The following is a 17,815-nucleotide window of genomic DNA, read 5'->3' as shown; positions in this document are numbered from 1 at the left end:
ATGCAGAGTTTGGGGGTGGCTTCTCCTGGATGGGCAATTAAGATCCATTAACTTTACAAAAGACCTGTTCTTGATGGAGATGAAAATTGCCAGAACTGGTTTGCTAACTATGAGATAAAGTATTTTGCCCTGCTGCTGGGGGTGGGGCAGGGGCAGGGCAGGGGGAGAGGAGAGGACTCTTGGAAACCTTGACCTGGTGGTCTTATCGTGTTTGGGGACATGCTGTGTCCCTCTCTTCCCTTTCTTATGCACTCTCTCTCTAGCCAAAGTCCAACATGCTAACCATTACACTGCCCTTTGCCAGCTCACTATTCTATGACTGTTAGCTGATGCAATTAAATTGGGTATAATGCTATGTACTGCTGCTGTTTGCATGGGGCTGTATGCACATGTGCACACACACATAACACACATGTATAGATCAATGCAGCTGCCTCCATTTTTTTTGGCTGCCTTTACATTAAGGAAAAAATCCACAGTCCTACCATTGTGGAGCCTTTCCGCATTTACAGTGGGCTCCCAGATGGCGACCATGTGATTGCTGAGAGGGGAAGTTTTTAATTTTCAAGGTTTCATAGCACTCAATGAAACAGCTCCATCTAGTGGCTGTTTTAATAGCATAACAGTCCAACGTATTTTAATACTTCATTATTTCTGGATGTATTTAACATGGGATAACCAGGAAATATCTTTGGATGTGCCCTGGAGGTTGATGACGTCATAAAAAGGATGCACAAACTTCTGTGAGTGAGCAATCTCAATGGCAGGATAAAACCTCCATGTGAAGAAGTCCCTGGACTCTCCTTGGGGGTCATAGCTATGGGGACTGTCATGATTAGTGGCTGCACTTCAAAATTTACCACTACACCACTGTATATCATTGGTTTTTATTCCTTTCTATCACCTCTTTTTACACTGAAAATGTCCATTACTCTTCATTTATTCACTCTTTTTGTATGTCTCAAATCATGAGATGACACGACTGTGATTTCTCCCATTCCCAAATCAGTTCCCATTCTGAGGGCACTTGGTGGAATTTCAAGCTAGATTAGCAAAATAAATGTCAGCCATTGTCAGTATAAAGCATGGTGGCTTAACTGGTAATTGTAACATCGTTAGCTCCATGTGCCTGACGTGAGCCAAAGGCCCCACAATTCACTGCCATGCCGCAGGCTCAGGAAAATGCCATTAAGAAGATACCAGTGACTAACACAAACGAATGCAGTGGGGAACTGAGGGCAGCCCCTTGATGACTCTCTCACGTGTTTAGGCCTGGCTACCACTGCGCTGTGTTAGAAAGTGTTGATAACAGATTCCCCCTGGCCTGGTTGTTTTCAGCTCTTTCACAGTTTGTTCCCTCACAGACATCATTTCTTGACCTGACTCTGACAGGTTCTCCCTGGCTTCTTGGTGTGTTTTTTTCTTCACACATACTCAGAGCTGTTATTTATCTTTCCTGTCAGAAATCCTTCTCTCTGAATTTGTTTGATTGTGATATGCTTCTTTCCAAAGACATCCTCCCTTTATATTTCTAGGGTCCCCTAGAGTGTCTCATATTAAATGGGAAGCCCCCTTGTGGTTTACAAAGTTGCGTGTACCAAACTGAGGGGGGCCATCCAGATGTCAGGATAATTAGAAGCTCAGATAAGCCAGTTCTATAGAATTACACTGATAGGGAATTATAAAGGGACCCAGCAAAGGCAAAGAGAGGTGATTGGGAGAGCCAGTGAGGTTGGTATAATGGAGATTTTCTGCCATATTTTCTTGGCTACCTTCTCCTTTTTAAACTAGAAATGCTATGGACCTTCTGCATGCAAAGCACATGCTCAACTACTGAGCAATGGTTCCTTTTCTGTGTTGCCTAGATTGCCTAGACCAGTGGGCTAAATGGATGTGGTATAAGGCAGCATTTCTATGTTGCTGTCCATGTGTCAAGGGGAAAATTATATCCGTTTATAGCAACATACGTCCACAAGCCACAATGGCAAATATCTGTCTATCTATCTATCTATCTATCTATCTATCTATCTATCTATCTATCTATCTATCTCTGTAGAGAGGCCCCACATGGGAAGCCAAAGAAGTACAAAGAGAGCACAGATGCTCAGGCATGATATGGTTGTGCAGGTCTCAAGGACAAACAACAGGGGGAGGCTGTCACATCCATAATATGAGCTCATCCCATGAAGCTGAATGGTGAGAGGTTCAGTGCAGATCAAAGGAAATGCATGTTCACACAGCTTGTAGTTAACCTATGGCATTTGCTTCCACAAGATGTAGTGATACCCACTGACTTGGATGGCTTTAAAAGGAGGTTGGAGAAATGCATGGAGGAACAGGCTATCAATGATTACTAGTCATGATGCCTATATATTATGTCCAGTACCAGTGGCCCTGTGCCTCTGTATGCCAGTTGCTGGGGAACATGATCGGGAGGGTGCTATTGCACTCATGGCCTGCTTGTGGGCTTCTCGCAGGCAACCTGTTGGGCACGGTGTGAACAGAATGCTGGACTCACGTTTGCCCCGGCTGTGGGCTTCCAAGATTTAGGGGTACTGAAAAAGTGATAAGTCAGGTCCAGGTTTGCTTACAAGGGGATTTTTATTGAGTACTTACAGCACACAGGCATACCCAATGGTTGGATCAGACAATGCTCTGAACAAAGAGCTGTGCTGCAAGATGACTTTTATATCATATATGTTATTTAGGCATAGCAGTGAGGTAGTACGACAGGTGCAAGCATTAATTAGAGTTCATCTACAACTTTCCTAGCATAGCCTAGCAGTGCTGGGTAGGGATACTTACCCTTTTCTGGTCCGGGGCATCCATGGTGGGAGGGAGGTGATCCGTCCCTCCCCTCGGAATCCTCCCCGGCTGGCTCCACTCTGCAGCAAGTCTGCGGAGCCACCGGCTGGGGCTGCCCACAGCCGGACTTCCGTCCACTGCCGGGCTGCGGCCGCAAATGGTGTCCGGCATAGCGGGCACCATTTGCATCCCTGCATTAGCCATGATAGGCTACGTATATATTTACGTAGCCTATCACGGCAAAGAGTAGTGATACAAATGGTGTAGCGGACGCCATTTGCGTCCCTGCTCTTTGCTGTGATAGGCTACGTAAATACTTACGTAGCCTATCACGGCTAAAGTAGGGAGGAAAATGGTGGCCACAGATGGGGGCAGCCATTTGCAGCCACAGACCAGGGCAGTGGACAGACCAGACCGGCCGACACCAGGTAGGGTCCGTCCCGGGAAAGTTTCGTGGGGTGGTGGTGGGGAGTAGGGATGTCAGAGAATTTCGCGACGAATCTCAGGGAGGCTGAATGCCAGCTCATTCGGCCCCCCGAAATCGGTGGCGGAATGGTCTGCCACCCCCCCGCCACCCCCGGGATGGGACTTACCTTTGGCGAATCTTCCTGGCGGCTCCGGCGGCAGTGTGGCGGTGGCAGGGTGGCAGCGGCGGCCGGTCTTCTGACCGGCCGCCACCACCACCATTTCAAGTAAAAAAAAAAAAACCATGATAGGCTACGTAAACGTTTACGTAGCCTATCATGGCTGACTGCAAGGACACAAACGGCGGCGGCTATAGCCGCCGCCATTTGCGGAGCAGGCTGACCAGGATTCGGGGGGGGGGAGGGATGGAACGCCTCCCCCCCCGGCCAGAATTTCAGGGGGAGGGATGGAGTGCCTCCCCCCCAGCCAGAATTTCGGGGGGAAGGACGGAGCGCCTCCCCCCCACCATGAATGTCACCCTTCGAAAAGGTAAGTGACTTTCATACATCCCTAGTGGGGAGTGCTCCGTTCTGCCATGGACTCCGGATTCTTTAGAATCTGGCCTTATTGGAGTCCGTGGCGGAATTCTCTAACATCCCTAGTGCTTGGTAACATATTTGGCGGAAGCAAGACTATCACAATTTTCTCAGCATGGACACCTGTGGCTTAAAATAAACATAGCTTTACTCTCAGGCACACCTTAGGCTCTGATAAGATAAATGGTACCAGAGCTCGTTAGCTCTGGAATGTGCTGAAAGGGCACTACACTGGCCTTTGACTCATCTTATGAGCCAAAAGGCCCAACTGCAAGAAATCGCAACTAATAAGCTAAAGAAGAGAGCATTTATTTATTTGTTTGTTTCATTTCTATACCGCCCAATAGCTGAAGCTCTCTGGGCAGTTCACAAAAATTAAAACCAAGTGGCACACAATAAAACAATATAAAATATATTGAACATTAAAACCACAATATAACAATACAACCACAACCATTATGGATCTCTAAGCGTCTCTAGAACTACTATTAATTTGCTTACAGGTCCATGCGCCTACAGCTAGTTAGGTCTTTGGTCTGATCCAACATGGTTCTCCTTATGTTCTTACATCTAGGGATGTATGAAAGTAACTTACCTTTTTGACAGGGTGATTCGCGGTGGGGGGGAGGTGCTCCGCACCTTCCACCAAAATTCTAACCCGGCCGGCTGCGCTCTGCGGAGATTCTGTGGAGCTGCCAGCCAGGGCTGCCAGCAGCCGGACATCCGGCCGCTGGGCAGCCTGCAGGCAAACCCCCCCCAACAGCGTACGCAGATGGCAGTGGCTACGCCATTTGCGTTCTCTTTTTTTCGCTGTTTTAGCCTACGTAAATATTTACCTAAGCTATTACGGCGAAAAAAAGGGGAACGCAAATAGCGTAGTGGGCACCATTTGCGTTCCTTTTTCCCCCACTGTTTTAGCCTACGTAAATATTTACGTAAGCTATTACGGCAAAAAAAAAGAAAAAAGGAATGCAAATAGCGCCCGCTACGCTATTTGTGTTCCCCCTTTTTTTTTTGCCGTAATAGCTTACGTAGGATAAAAATATTTACGTAGAGTAAAACAGCAAAAAAAAGGGAACGCAAATGGCGGCCGCTGTAGCCGCCACCATTTGTGTACGCTGTTTGTTTGTTTTTTTAGCTTGCTGTGAAGCAAATGGCGTCCCTGTGTTAGCCGTGATAGGCTACGTAATTATTTATGTAGCCTATCACAGCTATGATGAGGAAGTGAATGCCGGCCACAGTGCGGCCGCCATTCGCAAGTCAGTGCTGATGGCAGCAAGTAAGTGCTCCGTTTTGTGCGCCTTTTGTGGGGTGGGGGTTGGGGGCTTCGTTCCGCCACAGATTTCGGGGAGTCAAGGGAACTGGCGTTCGGCCTCACCAAGATCTGTGGCAGAATTCTCTGATATCCCTACTTACATCCCATTTGGAAACTTCATGTCTGGGTTGGCTAGGGATGGACGAAAGTACCTTACCTTATCCCACAGCTTGCTTCACGTTGGGGGGGAGGCGCTCCATTCCTCCCCCTGAAATTCTGGGTGGGGGGGAGGCGCCCCGTCCCTCCGGCCGCGAATCTCGTCTCCTGCCGGGACGCAAATGGCGGCAGCCATAGCCGCCGCTGTTTGCGTCCCTGCAGTCAGCCGTGATAGGCTACGTAAATCTTTGCATAGCCTATCACGGCTGACTTTGGACAAAAAAAAAAAGCCTATGGGCGCCGCATAAGGAACCACAAGGGCGTTCCTTATTTGGGCACGTGTAGTCTACATAAACATTTACGTAGACTACGGCGAAAATAAGGGCAACGCTATTTGTGTTGCCCTTATTTTCACCGTAGTCTACATAAATGTTTACGTAGACTACACGTGCCCAAATAAGGAATGCAAATGGCGGCGCCCATGGGCGCCGCCATTTGCATACACGCTTTTTTTTTGTCCAAAGTCAGCCGTGATAGGCTATGTAAGGATTTACGTAGCGTATCACGGTGTTTTTTGAAAATCTAGCCATGATAGGCTACGTAAATCTTTACGTAGCCTGTCACATTTGTTGTTGTTGTTGTTGTTTTACTGGGAAATGGCAGTGGCGGCAGCTGGTCGGAAGACCGGCTGCCGCCGCCGAACCACCGCCGAACCGCTGCCGGGAGCCACCAGCGCCAGGGACATTCGCCAAAGGTAAGTCCCATCCAGGGGGGGTGGCGGGGGGGTGGCGGACCGTTTCTCCACCAATTTCGGGGGGCCGAATGCGTTGGCATTCGGCCTCCCGGAGATTTGTGGAGAAATTCCCTGACATCCCTAGGGTTGGCCACTATTGGAGACAGGGTGCTAGACTAGACTGACCCTTGGACGGACACAGCTGTTCACATGCTCTAAACTCCATTTCTGCCTTCCAATCAGATGCATGCCAAGAGCTTTAAAGGCTCTCCTGCATATATGCTCATGTCGCCAAGCTTGCAATGGTTAGTGAATGAAATATTCATGTTTACCTTAATATACATTACAAGGAACATTCCCATTTAATTTCTGTTCCCTCATTCCTGCAGGTGACTCATGTTAGATTTGATTAACATTTAGGGCTTTCAAACAGCTTGTCATTTCCCCTTGGTCTCTCTATGATTTCCATATCACACGTATCACTGGGAGTGCAGTTGTGCCTGGGGATGGGAGAGGGGGGTTGACAGGAAAGGACACTGCTCAGCATACCACTGCAAAGCCACTTGGAGCTATGCCATCGGATTTTGGATACAGGGACATAGCAAGCTGCCTTCTGCTGCGTCAGACCCTTGGTCCTTCTAGCCCAGTACTGTCAACACTGACTGGCAGCTGCTGTCCTGGGTTTCAGGCAGGAGTTTCTCCTTCCCTATCTGGAGATGCCAGGGATTGAACCTGGGACCTTCTGCATGCAAAGCAGGGGCTCTACCACCGAGCTACAGCCCCTCCCTGAGTCCAGATGTTCTTGTATACGTGCCATGACACCTTACTCAGTGGTGACTCAGCAAGTGACTCAGCAACATGGGGTTTCCTGCCCTCTGGAAAGATTAGATAAAAGATACAAAAGACTGAAAGTTAGAACTATGGGTAGAATCCAACTGAAATCCCACTTAGAATTAAACTTAAGTCCCATTCATTTCAATAGGTCTATTCTAAGTAAGACTTTAGTTGGATTCTACCCAACATTTGTAGAGCAACACACATGGCTATGACCTGTCAGCCCCTGGTAGCATTTACAAAGCCCCCCTCTCTTTCATACATACGTTGCAGAACATGGCCATTCTGTTCCTCACTTTACACATGCTACCGAAACATCAGTTGTGTTCACCCTTCCCCTGTCATGTGTTAAGAAGGAAAGCCATGTGGGAATTTTAAAGAAGTTCAACATAAACTACCGAAGAAGCCCTCACTCTTGCTTCCATTATAAAGAAGAAGATACAAGTGTATAATGGTTACTGTCGCTTTGGATGCTCACAGGATAGCATTTTCAGATAAATGAATGCAGATTATTGTCTTGTGAGAGCACCTCACCTCTGCCTAGGGATGGGTGAGATTTTAGTTTCTGTTCAACTTTGATAAGAATTTACCAAAATTCACAAGGTTCTCCATATCCAGGACAAAAAGAACTTGAGCTTTAAAATGTTCAGATTGGGAGAAACTGAAACAGACAGGTTCAGCCAACCAGGCCCAGAGCTTTGAGTCTGGCTTTGAATCCCTGTGTATTCAGCCAGGTTGGTGGTACTAAATTAGGGTCACCACCTCTTTTTTTCTGACAGGCATCTTTAACAGTGATACGATGGTACAACATGGTTCTCGTCATGTATCTATTGAATTTGGCAGGTGCAGATCAATGAGAACTTTCATTTTGACTTGTTTTTGACAAGAATTTACCAGCATTCATACATTTCTTCATATTTGAAATGGAAAAATCTTAAGATTTAAAAAGTTTTAATGCAGGAGAGTGTGACACTGACAGACAGACATCCGTATGCTGTCCTTAGCCTGGAGCAATTATTTAGCTACACCACTAACCCCTCGGAGGGATCCAGGGCAAAACATCACAACCATGTGTAATCAAACACAACATTGATCTTTATCTGATTGTAACCTCTCCTTGGGCCTAGTGCCCACAACCAAGGCACCAAAGCAGCCACCTTTTCCTAAGGTTTGTCTCCTGCACCCAGGTATTTGGATATTTACTGCCTCTGATCATGGAGGTTCTAAATAGCTGTCATATTTAATAATGATTGATAGACCTATCCTTTATGAATGCGTCTCATCCCCTAGATATCTAGGGTTGGGTCCCATGGTGCCGCTCCAAAGGCAGAAGGTGTCTTCTGCTCACTGGAGGGCTGTTTGACACTCACACTACAGTGTCATGCAAGAAAAGCAAAATGAAACCCAAAGGTGGTGTTTGGAAAAGCCTGTACAAGTTCTTGTCCAAGCATAAGACCTGTTGAAGATCCTACCTGCTATGGCGTAGTGTGGCGTCTTCCGCTGTCGCCTGCACAAGCTTTTGTGAAATAGTGCCAACAGCTATTTTCCTTCTGCTCATAGTTCTTTGGATCCCACCCATAGAATCCAGGTGCTGCAAAACTGTAGTAAACTACTGGAGCTTGGCAATGTCAGAGTGGGCATTCTGCCATAAAACAGCAGCCCTTCCCTCCATGTGTCTGCAATAGTCATAACTTACAGATAACTTTAATTCCAGTGTTAGAGATCAGAATAGGGCTGTTCACAAGTAAGCCCTCCTTACATAGATGAGATAGTGGGACTGTGGTTGCTGGCCCCTCTGCAACATCTTTGTAGCCTCCTGCCCCCAAACGTTCATGCATTCAACACAAGGTTGGCAAAGGCAGTCTACGTGCAGGGTTCCCCAATCAAGTTGAGAGCCAATTCACAGGCAACCATAGATGCTCCATGATGATGTTGCACTGAATGCGTAAACAATGGAGGTGGGAGCAGAGAGTTGCAGCTAATGGGGGGTGCAGCTAGCAGGCATGGCCCCATTCCCCCCTTCATGTATACCATATGATTTATTGGGATCTTTAGAAATCGCCACTCCACTCAAAGAGCGCTCCATCGAGGCAATGTACAATGAAATAAAATCAATAAAGCAAGAAGACAACTATCATGAGAAGAAGTCAGAGATAAAAACTTCAATTACAATAAAATCAGAGTAAAATCAGAGAGCACCATTGACCATTCACAGTTTGGCAGAATAGCGTCATCTTGACCAACTGCCTGAAAGGCATGAGAGAAGGAGCTAACCCAACCTTCCTGGAGAGCGAGTTCCATGGCAAGGGTGCTGCTACCCCAAAGTCCCGTGGGACCCATAGCAGGGTCTATATAACATGGAGGGCTTACTTGTGCATAGCCCTAGAGTCTGATTCATATGGACTGATACTTTCTCATGACTCCATGTAAACATACTTCTGAGTGTAGTGCAGGGGTGGGCAACTTGTGGTCCTCCAGATGTTGTTGGACTGCAACTCCCATCAGCTCTAGTCAGCATAGCCAATGGTGAGGAATGATGGGAGATGCAGTCCAAAAACATTTGGAAGGCCACAAATTGCCCACACCTGATATAATGGGTGACTCTTGTATTCAATTGTCAGCCCCTGAGTTCATTTCCATTTTAAACTCGTTTGGCTGCAGTTGACAACATTTCAAAAATGGGTAAAGAGGTGCTACGTATTAATTGGCACGTGTGAGAGAGGCTGCCTTTGTTTTCGGTGGGATGGCAAACGTAGGGCACAAAATGGAGATTATTTGAAATTGATGCTTCTTACTGCATAAGAAAGTGCCTGTTCCTTTTCTGCTGGCAAGGTGTCCAATGGCATCGTGTCCAAACCAGACAGGGACCTTGGGAACAACTTCTTGCCACTAATAGAAAACTTGTGAATCTCTGAAGAGTAGCATAAGAGTTATACAGCCTCAGATATCAGGGCAGGGCAACTTTATGAGTACCAGCAGTGGGAGAGAGATGATTAAATTGTATTGATTGGCACCCAAGCTCTGTCAATAGAGTAGTAATTACTATTAAAGGTCTCAATAACAAGAAGGGTTGTAAAGCATCACATGTGTGTGTCCCTGTGCGTGCAAGATAAACACATTGAGATTGCTAAATGACAGCCATGAAGGATCTTGTTGTTGTTGTTGTTGCTGCTGCTTTATTTTGATATGACATTTTGTCATTAGACCTTCACAAGCTGTGGAGACATCCAAGCCCAATTTTTGAGGAGTAATTTCACTTATGGAGATGTATTCTAAGGCTGCCCAGACAGCTGGTACTTCAGTTAGGAATATTCCTCTTCCTTCCTGTCATGTGATCAGCTGCCATGTTCTGGGCTGTGGAGGAGTTTAAAAGGGCAGTTATTCTTGCCTTCCCTTTCACTTGCTTCTGTTAGGAATGTCACTCCCCATCGTGGTCCTTCAGGTATGGGTCTTGAATGCCATTGAATTTCCACCCAGACATGGAAAGTGATGGAGACACAGCATCAGCATCTGGGCTGACCCTGTTCACCACAGCATCCTTTCTTCTTCTTTTTTTTTTTTTAAATTTCAGAGTTGGGAGGCAGACGGCTGTGTATGTACATGGTGACAGATGCTCATTGCATTATTTTTACTAGGGCTATGCAGGGACCCCCTGATCCAACTTGGAAGCAGGCCCAATTTGGCTTGGGCTGATTCAGGGGGCCCGTGACCCGACTTGGCCCTGAACCCAAAGCAGGATTCGGATGTTGAACCCCACTTCGGGTCCCCCCTGATGCCCTCACGCAAACCCCCTTACCTTGCCACCGCCTCTGCTGCCACTGCCGCCATCGCCATTGCCGTCCTCGCCACCACTGCTGTCGTCCTCGCTGCTGCCTCCACCGCCCCCACCACCGCCCTTGCCACCACCGCCACCGCCACCTCCACCGCTGTCCTAGCCACCATCGTTGCTGCCTTCTCTGCTACCGTTCTCACTGCTGCCAACTCCTGAGGCCTGGATGCATGCGCTGAGACTTACTGCAGGAAGTCGCCATTTTTAAAATGGCAACCTCCTGGAACTTCCTGGAAGGCGAGAATGACAGCGAGGACAGCGGCGGTGGAGGCAGCAAGGATGGCAGCAAGGATGGCAGCGGCAGCACTGAGGGTGGTGAGGAAGGCGATGGCCGTGGCGGCAGTGATGGAGGAGGTGGCAGAGGAGGAGGCGGCAACTCAGGTAAGGACCTGGCGCGGCTGGTCCGGGGTGCCGAAGCTCCGAAGCACACAGAGCGCTTTGGAGAGCTCCCGTTTTGCCTTGGAAGTAGGGGTGGACGAAAGTCACTTACCTGTCCTTGAAGATTTCCCGCGGTGGGGGGGAGGCGCTTTGTTGCTCCCCCCGCGAAGTTCAGGCTGGGGGGGAAGGCTTCCCGCCTCGCCCGGCCGAAATTCAGGCCGGGGGGGAGGCTTCCTGCCTCGCCCAGCCGAAATTCAGGCCGGGGAGGAGGCGCCTCGCCTCGCCCGGCCGCGAAATAAACAGTTAAAAAAAAAAACACCCCCGTGATAGGCTACGTGACGATTAACGTAGCCTATCATGGCTCGATCTGCAAAGTCAGCCGTGATAGGCTACGTAAATCACCACGTAGCCTATCATGGGTGACTTAAAAATTTTTTTTTTAAAAGCACGTACGCAAATGGCGGCCCCCATAGGGAGCCGCCATTTGCGTTCCTTATTTGGTCGCTGTAGTCTACGTAAATGTTTACGTAGACTACAGCGACCAAATAAGGAACGGGAATGGCGGCTCCCTATGGGGGCCGCCATTATCCGTACGCACTTTTTTTTTTTTTAAAGTCACCCGTGATAGGCTATGTGACGATTTACGTAGCCTATCACGGCTGACTTTGCAAATCTAGCCGTGATAGGCTACGTTAATCGTCACATAGCCTATCATGGGGGCGTGTTTTTTTTTTTCTTTTATTGCAATGGCGGCGGCGGCAGCCGGTCGAAAGATCGGCTGCCGCCCCCGCCCCTGACGAAGACCCGACGAACCGCCGGCCGGACCCGCCGCCGGGAGGGACATTCGACAAAGGTAAGTCCCGTCCCGTCCCGGGGGGGGGTGCGGGGTGCGGGGGGGGCGCAGAGAATTTCTCCCCGAAACTTGTTCGGGGGGCCGAACACGTTGGCGCTCGGCCCCCTGAAGTTTCGGGGAGAAATTCTCCGCCATCCCTACTTGGAAGGGGCTCAAAGTGATCCGAAGCAGCCCGCTTTGACTCGGGGTTCGGGCCTTGGGCCGAAGCAGTGCACAGCCCTAATTTTTACTTTAAAAATATATTCTCCTTTTCTATAACAAATTGATGCTTATTCCCAAGTGAATGTGTTTTGCATCAGGGCAGCAAGAACAAACTCCATTTTCCAGTAGTCATGATGTTGCTATGCTTTAAATGAGTTTAAAATGCAGAACTTCACATGCTCAGAGTATTTCTTTTTAATCAGGGCTGGCACAGTGTTTGTATTTCATTTTATTGCTCTTAACAATAAGACACAGAAGCAGTTGTAAAGCATGGAATGGCAGGTGGGAGGGTTATAAGAGCAATCTTAGTTGTGTGCTTTGCAACTGAATCAATACCTTGGGCTGTCTAAAGGCTGCGTGTGTGTGCAAGGCAAGGGTCTAAAGTGATCCAGCTGTACCACTGAGCTTGTATTCAGTTCTTGCCAATGTGAGGTAAGAAACCTTTTGGAACTTGATTTTTATTTTTTTTTAAAGAATCCTAACACCACTAAAAAAAAGTATTCTGTTTTGAAAAGGCTGGGGCCTTCCTAATCAGTTTGTCTACATTCTCTCTCCATACACCTCTAGCACCTGTCGCTGAGAGGGCTTATCTCAATTCTTTATTGACAACTTGAGGAGGTAAAGAGAGAAGGGAGGGGAAGGCTTTGAAGAACTACAATTTCATGTGAGCTTCCCACACACCTTCATGTGTTGCTTTACAAGGAAGACACATGGGGAGAACCTTCCCTTCTTCTGTTTACATCACTCCTCATTTGGTAGAGCAGCTTTCCTCAACCTGTTGTCCTCCAGATGTTTCAGACCACAGTTCCCAACATGCCTAACCACTGGCCATGTCGGGTGGCAGGGCCGGCTCTACCATTAGCCAGAGTGAAGCAGTTGCCTCAGGCAGCAGATGCTGGGAGGCGGCAACAAGGTATTGGAGGAGAGAGCTGTGGGCCATGCGTCCTGCTCTGCACCCCCTAAGTTAGCATGCAACCTTCAGGGGCAGTGGAGGATACTGTCCCATTATCAGTGTTGAAGACAGATCCATCCGCCACTCCAGCTGGCCTTTGCACATGGAATGCGAGGGGGCACAATCTTGTTCTTCACCTCAGGCAGCAAAAGGTCTTGGGCTGCCACTGCTGGATGGGGCTGATGGGAGTTGAAGTCCAAAATATCTGGAGGGCACCAAGTTGGGGGAGGATCCTTTGGAGGTAGCTGGTGGAAGAGCAGGTGCCTTAAGGATCAGGTGCACTTGGTGAAGAAGTGGCAGGAGCTGATGACTGACGTGATGGATGGAGGAGAAAGGGAGGAGCCAGAAGGCCTATCTATAGCACAGAAGATTAATTCGGAAGCTATTCCCTCTCCCCTAGGAAGGGTAGTTCTTCTGTGAGGGGTTCTGTGAGGATTCCCAGCACTCCACCCCACCCAACTACAATTCCCAAGTTTCTTTTCGCATGTGTAGGGGTGGGGGCAGAGACACATGACATTGAAAGCAGTACAGAAACTAGATTAAATGTGCATGTACATCCAGGGATACCTCTGAGATTGCATAAGGTGACATCATAGTATCCTCAGGCAGGATCAAGAAGCATGGAAAGGAGGGGGTGATGTTTAAAGGTCATTTTATTAGCTGAACCTGACATCCTAAAGCCCACATCCTGTACACCATGGGTGTGGAACCTCAGGTCCAGGGGCCAAATCCAACTATCCTTGGGTAGGGATTTTGGAGGAATCCGCAACGGAACCAAATGACTTCGGATTTTCATGAATCCGACCCTCAGCTTCCATAGCAGATCAGTTTTTCCCCTATCGGGCAGATTTTGCAGGCTTGTGGACCATTTTTCTAACTTTCCCGAAATTCATACATATTTTGTCTTAGAAAAATATGCAAAATAAAAAACTGGCCAAAAATGGGCATTTCCCCCATAAACCAAAGCATGAAAATGCACATTTTGGGGGGATTTGCACATTTTTGCACATGCAAATTGGCACAAATGTGAATTTGCACAAGTTCAGAAACAAGAAAAAATCTGAATCCATTGATGGGTAGGTAATGGAAAGGCGCCTGACAATAAGCAAAATACAGACGGAGCGGATTTTACACGCTCTGTACATCCCTATCCTTGGGTCTCAATCTGGCTCTCCAGGGTTCACCAGATGATCACACCTGGGAAAGCCCCACCCCTTTTTCTTCTCCTGGCCCCACCCCCTTTTCCCCAACCACCAATCGTTGGGCAGTTTCCTGGCTTTTGTGCAGATTTCCCCCTCCCCTCATCCTAAAAAGGTTGAAATGTATCTCCTAAGGCTTGGTTACTGGCAGGAAGAGCTTTAAGCTCGAACAGGCTTGTGTTCTGGCCATGCCCCCTTTGCATCTGGCCCCACCCACCACTGGAATGCAGCCCCCAACTGCTTCTCCAAAATGGGATTCAGCTCTTGGGCTAAAAGATGTTCCCCACCCCTGCTGTAGACACCTAACTGGGAATTAGTCCCTCTGAACAAAGTGGGACTTAATTCCAAGTAAAAATACAGAGGATTGCTCATTCATTCATTCATTTATTTATTTGCAGCATTTGTATACTGCTTCATATCTAGCCAGATTCTGGAGTGGTGAACAATAAAATACAAAATAGGATAAAAGAATAAAACATGTTAAAATAATATATTTTTTAAAAAATAACAGAATTCTGATAAAACCATGGCCAGTCAATCAAGGAAGGCTTCATGAAATAAAGATGGTTTCAGGAGGTGCCAAAAGCAACAGGATGTTGGCACCTGCCTGACCTCCAAAGGCAGGGAGTTCCAGAGGAAGGGGACCATTCCTCTCCCTCTCCTTCCTCCTCCTCTTCCTTTTTTTAAAAAAAAATATTATTATTATTATTATTATTATTATTATTATTAACATTTCTATAGTGCCCCATCTTTACAAAGATTAAAAACCATTAGAAATACATTATATAAAGTGTAAAACCATTTACATAAAAACAAATAGACAACCCACACACAGACAACATATATCCAAGGCATATATCTATATATCACATATCTGTTTATAAGGGTAAGTATTCATTTTTACATAGCTAAAACACACATTTACTCCAATAAAGGAATATTGTGATGCGTGTATTTTAATATGAACTGCTGATTATTATTTCAGGAAATTTAGCACTATTCTATAAACTTTCTGAATTTTGAAATAATTGTTTCTTACACAATCCCAGCGGCATAAATCTCTGTTAGGCTTATAAACCTATAAGTTAAGGATAACTTATTTACTCAAATATCTTGTATGGACCGAAAAGCAGAAATGTCTTCTTTTCACCAACATCTCCCTCCCTCCCTCCCTCTCTGCCTCTGCCTCTGCCTCTGCCTCTGCCTCTCAAAGTTTGTTGGGATGAGGATGTTCAAAATGGCCTCCTTTTCATCTTCTGTGCCATGTCTGGCTTCATTTTTAAAGGATGATGAAGTACACCATCTCCACCCCTCCTTGTCTTCTTTAAATCTGTCACCTTCTGATAGAAAAGGAAAACAGTGATCTGCCTTAGACTCTGCCAGTACTAAAAGCTTGTGCAGTCAGGTCGAAAGGCCTCCATCTTAGCTGGGGGGCTGCTGGTAGATGCTCATGCTGGATTGCTCAAAGCAAGGTATGTCGCTCTCAGCAGCGAGAGCAAGTACTATGCAGTCATTTGCTGCTTTCTGTCCTACGAACGAAGGAGGGACACACGGAGTGCCCAGCGTAGAAAGCAATGACAGGAGACAGAGGCAATCATTTGTCCTCAAGGCCTTCTGCTGGACAGAAGGAGAGGAAGACAAATAAAACAAAATGAGAACAAGCAAGGTTAGTCGAACAGCTAACCTACTTTTTTTCCTTCTTCAGGAGCCAGAATTAGTTCCTCGGGCAGATGAAATGCGGCTCTTAGCCTTATCTCTTCCTAGCTAGCATTTTCCTTAAACCTTAGCACTTGAAGCTTGCAATTGACAAGAGCACTTGCCTTTTGTTTGAGCTCTCCTTTCAAGAATGCAATGTGCGCTTGGCTGCATGCAGCCTTTCTCAGACTGGAGCCACAGGGCGACCTGGCCCCCTTCAAGGCTTTCTGCACAGTCCTTGGGGCTCCGTGGCTTGGTCTTCGCTGATGTCCTCTTTGGTCTCTACTCCTGAAGCTAAGTAGAGCTGCCCCCATGCACTGCCGAGATGGGAGATTGCCTGGCATCCAAATGTGAACTCTCTCATGAAGGACAAGTGTCACAACAAACCAAGGTCTGGGGATGAGCCCAGAAGGGGCATAGTGAAGTGGAGGGGGGCGAGCTTTGTCCCACAGGTTAGATTTTGGAAAGAAAGAAAGAAAGAAAGAAAGAAAGAAAGAAAGCTAGGTAGGTAGGTAGGTAGGTGTGGGGGATGAGCTACTGGGGGGGGGCATCATTTGCCTCTCCTTGCCACCATTCATGTACCACCTCAGACCTAGAGGCCAAATCTGGCCCCGTAGTGGTCCCACTCCAGCCCTCCGCAGTCTCCCAGTTGGGCCCACCTCCTTCCCCTGGCCCCACACACTTCCTCCCAAGCACCAATCATTGGGTGTTTTTCTATCTTTTGTGCAGTCCCCCTCCCCGCATTCTTTAAGGTCAAAATGCCTCTCCAAAGGCTTAGTTGCTGGCAGTAAGAGCTTTAATCTAAACTAAGCTGGTATTTTTCATATTTTGGCCCCACCCCATTTACATTTGGCCACACCCACCACTGAAATACAGCGCCTAAGAGCTCCTCTGAAATTGAATTTGGCCCCTGGGCTGAAAGAGGTTCCCCACCCCAACCTACCTCCAGGGCCAAATGTAGTGGTTATGTAATTTTAGACAGTGCACATCATGGTCTTCCATCCCCACCACCTCTTTAGACTGGTAATGTGTATTCAGTGGAGGCTGGTGGCTCCGATGTCAGTGGGGCAGTGAATCTGCTCTGGGTTTCAGTCAGAACTCTAAAGGAGTTATCACACCTTGGATAGCTCCTTTAGCATTCTGGCTGGTTCTGACTGAAACCCAGAGCGGATTCACTGCCCTGCTGACAACGGAACCACCAACCTCCACTGTGTGTATTACTTTGCTTACATTAATATGTGGTAAAATGTGTCCAAGGGCATGGTCTGAAGGCACATGAGGGAGCCATCTTGCTGAAGCTGAGCAGGTCAGGGTTTGGTCAGTGCTTGGAAGGGAGACCACCTGGGAACCACATGTGGCCACCTTGAGTTCCACAAAGGAAGAAAGGTAGGATATAAATATAATAAATAAATAAATAAACAAATAAACCCAGCCCTGCTGCATTTGAGAGACCCTCCTGCTGAGTGGTCCCCTGGATGTCTACCCTGGAATCCCACCTTGATGGCACCACCAGGCCAAAGTAGACATCACCTGAAATGTGCAGCACTGCTGAAGCCACCAGCCATGGGCCTAGCTTGTCCCTCCCATCCTTACCATCTATTGTAACTTACCTTCCGTCATGACATCATGACATTCTGGGTTTTCCTGCTCCACATCAACGACTGCTGATGGTGGAGTTGAGGAGATGCAGAATGTCGTGATGACATGAGACACGTTTGCCCTCACCAAGCCCTGGAGGACCACGCTGGATTCATTCCTAGGACAGGCTAAGCTATATCACTAGAACAAGGTGCCCTCAGTAAAACCCAATCATGCATGAGCAACAGTGGCAAAAAGTCTGTTTATTTTATCAATTACCTGCAACAGCAACACTGCAAATCATCCTGTTCTTTGATTTATGCACCTCTTCAAGGAGAAATGTGGA

At 47.5% G+C, this 17,815-nt stretch overlaps 2 protein-coding genes across 2 annotated transcripts in view; one reads left to right on the top strand and one right to left on the bottom strand.

Annotated features, from left to right (window-relative positions):
* LOC146339476 (uncharacterized) overlaps positions 1–2,829 on the bottom strand; it is a 118,524-nt gene extending 115,695 nt beyond the window's left edge. The window contains exon 1 of the mRNA XM_084811401.1: positions 2,806–2,829. Coding sequence (XP_084667527.1) covers positions 2,806–2,829 — 24 coding nt within the window. The remainder of the gene's footprint in view (positions 1–2,805) is intronic.
* Positions 1–17,815, top strand: part of TMEM178B (transmembrane protein 178B) — a 440,499-nt gene that overhangs the window by 250,144 nt on the left and 172,540 nt on the right. The gene's annotated exons all lie outside the window — the stretch shown is intronic.

This window comes from Heloderma suspectum, chromosome 7, assembly GCF_057233095.1.
Source record: "Heloderma suspectum isolate Gila_16-S chromosome 7, 16-S_ref, whole genome shotgun sequence".
Classification (NCBI taxonomy): Eukaryota; Metazoa; Chordata; class Lepidosauria; order Squamata; family Helodermatidae; genus Heloderma; species Heloderma suspectum.
Note: the sequence above shows the minus strand (reverse complement) of the source record. Positions and strands in the feature narration are given on the sequence as shown.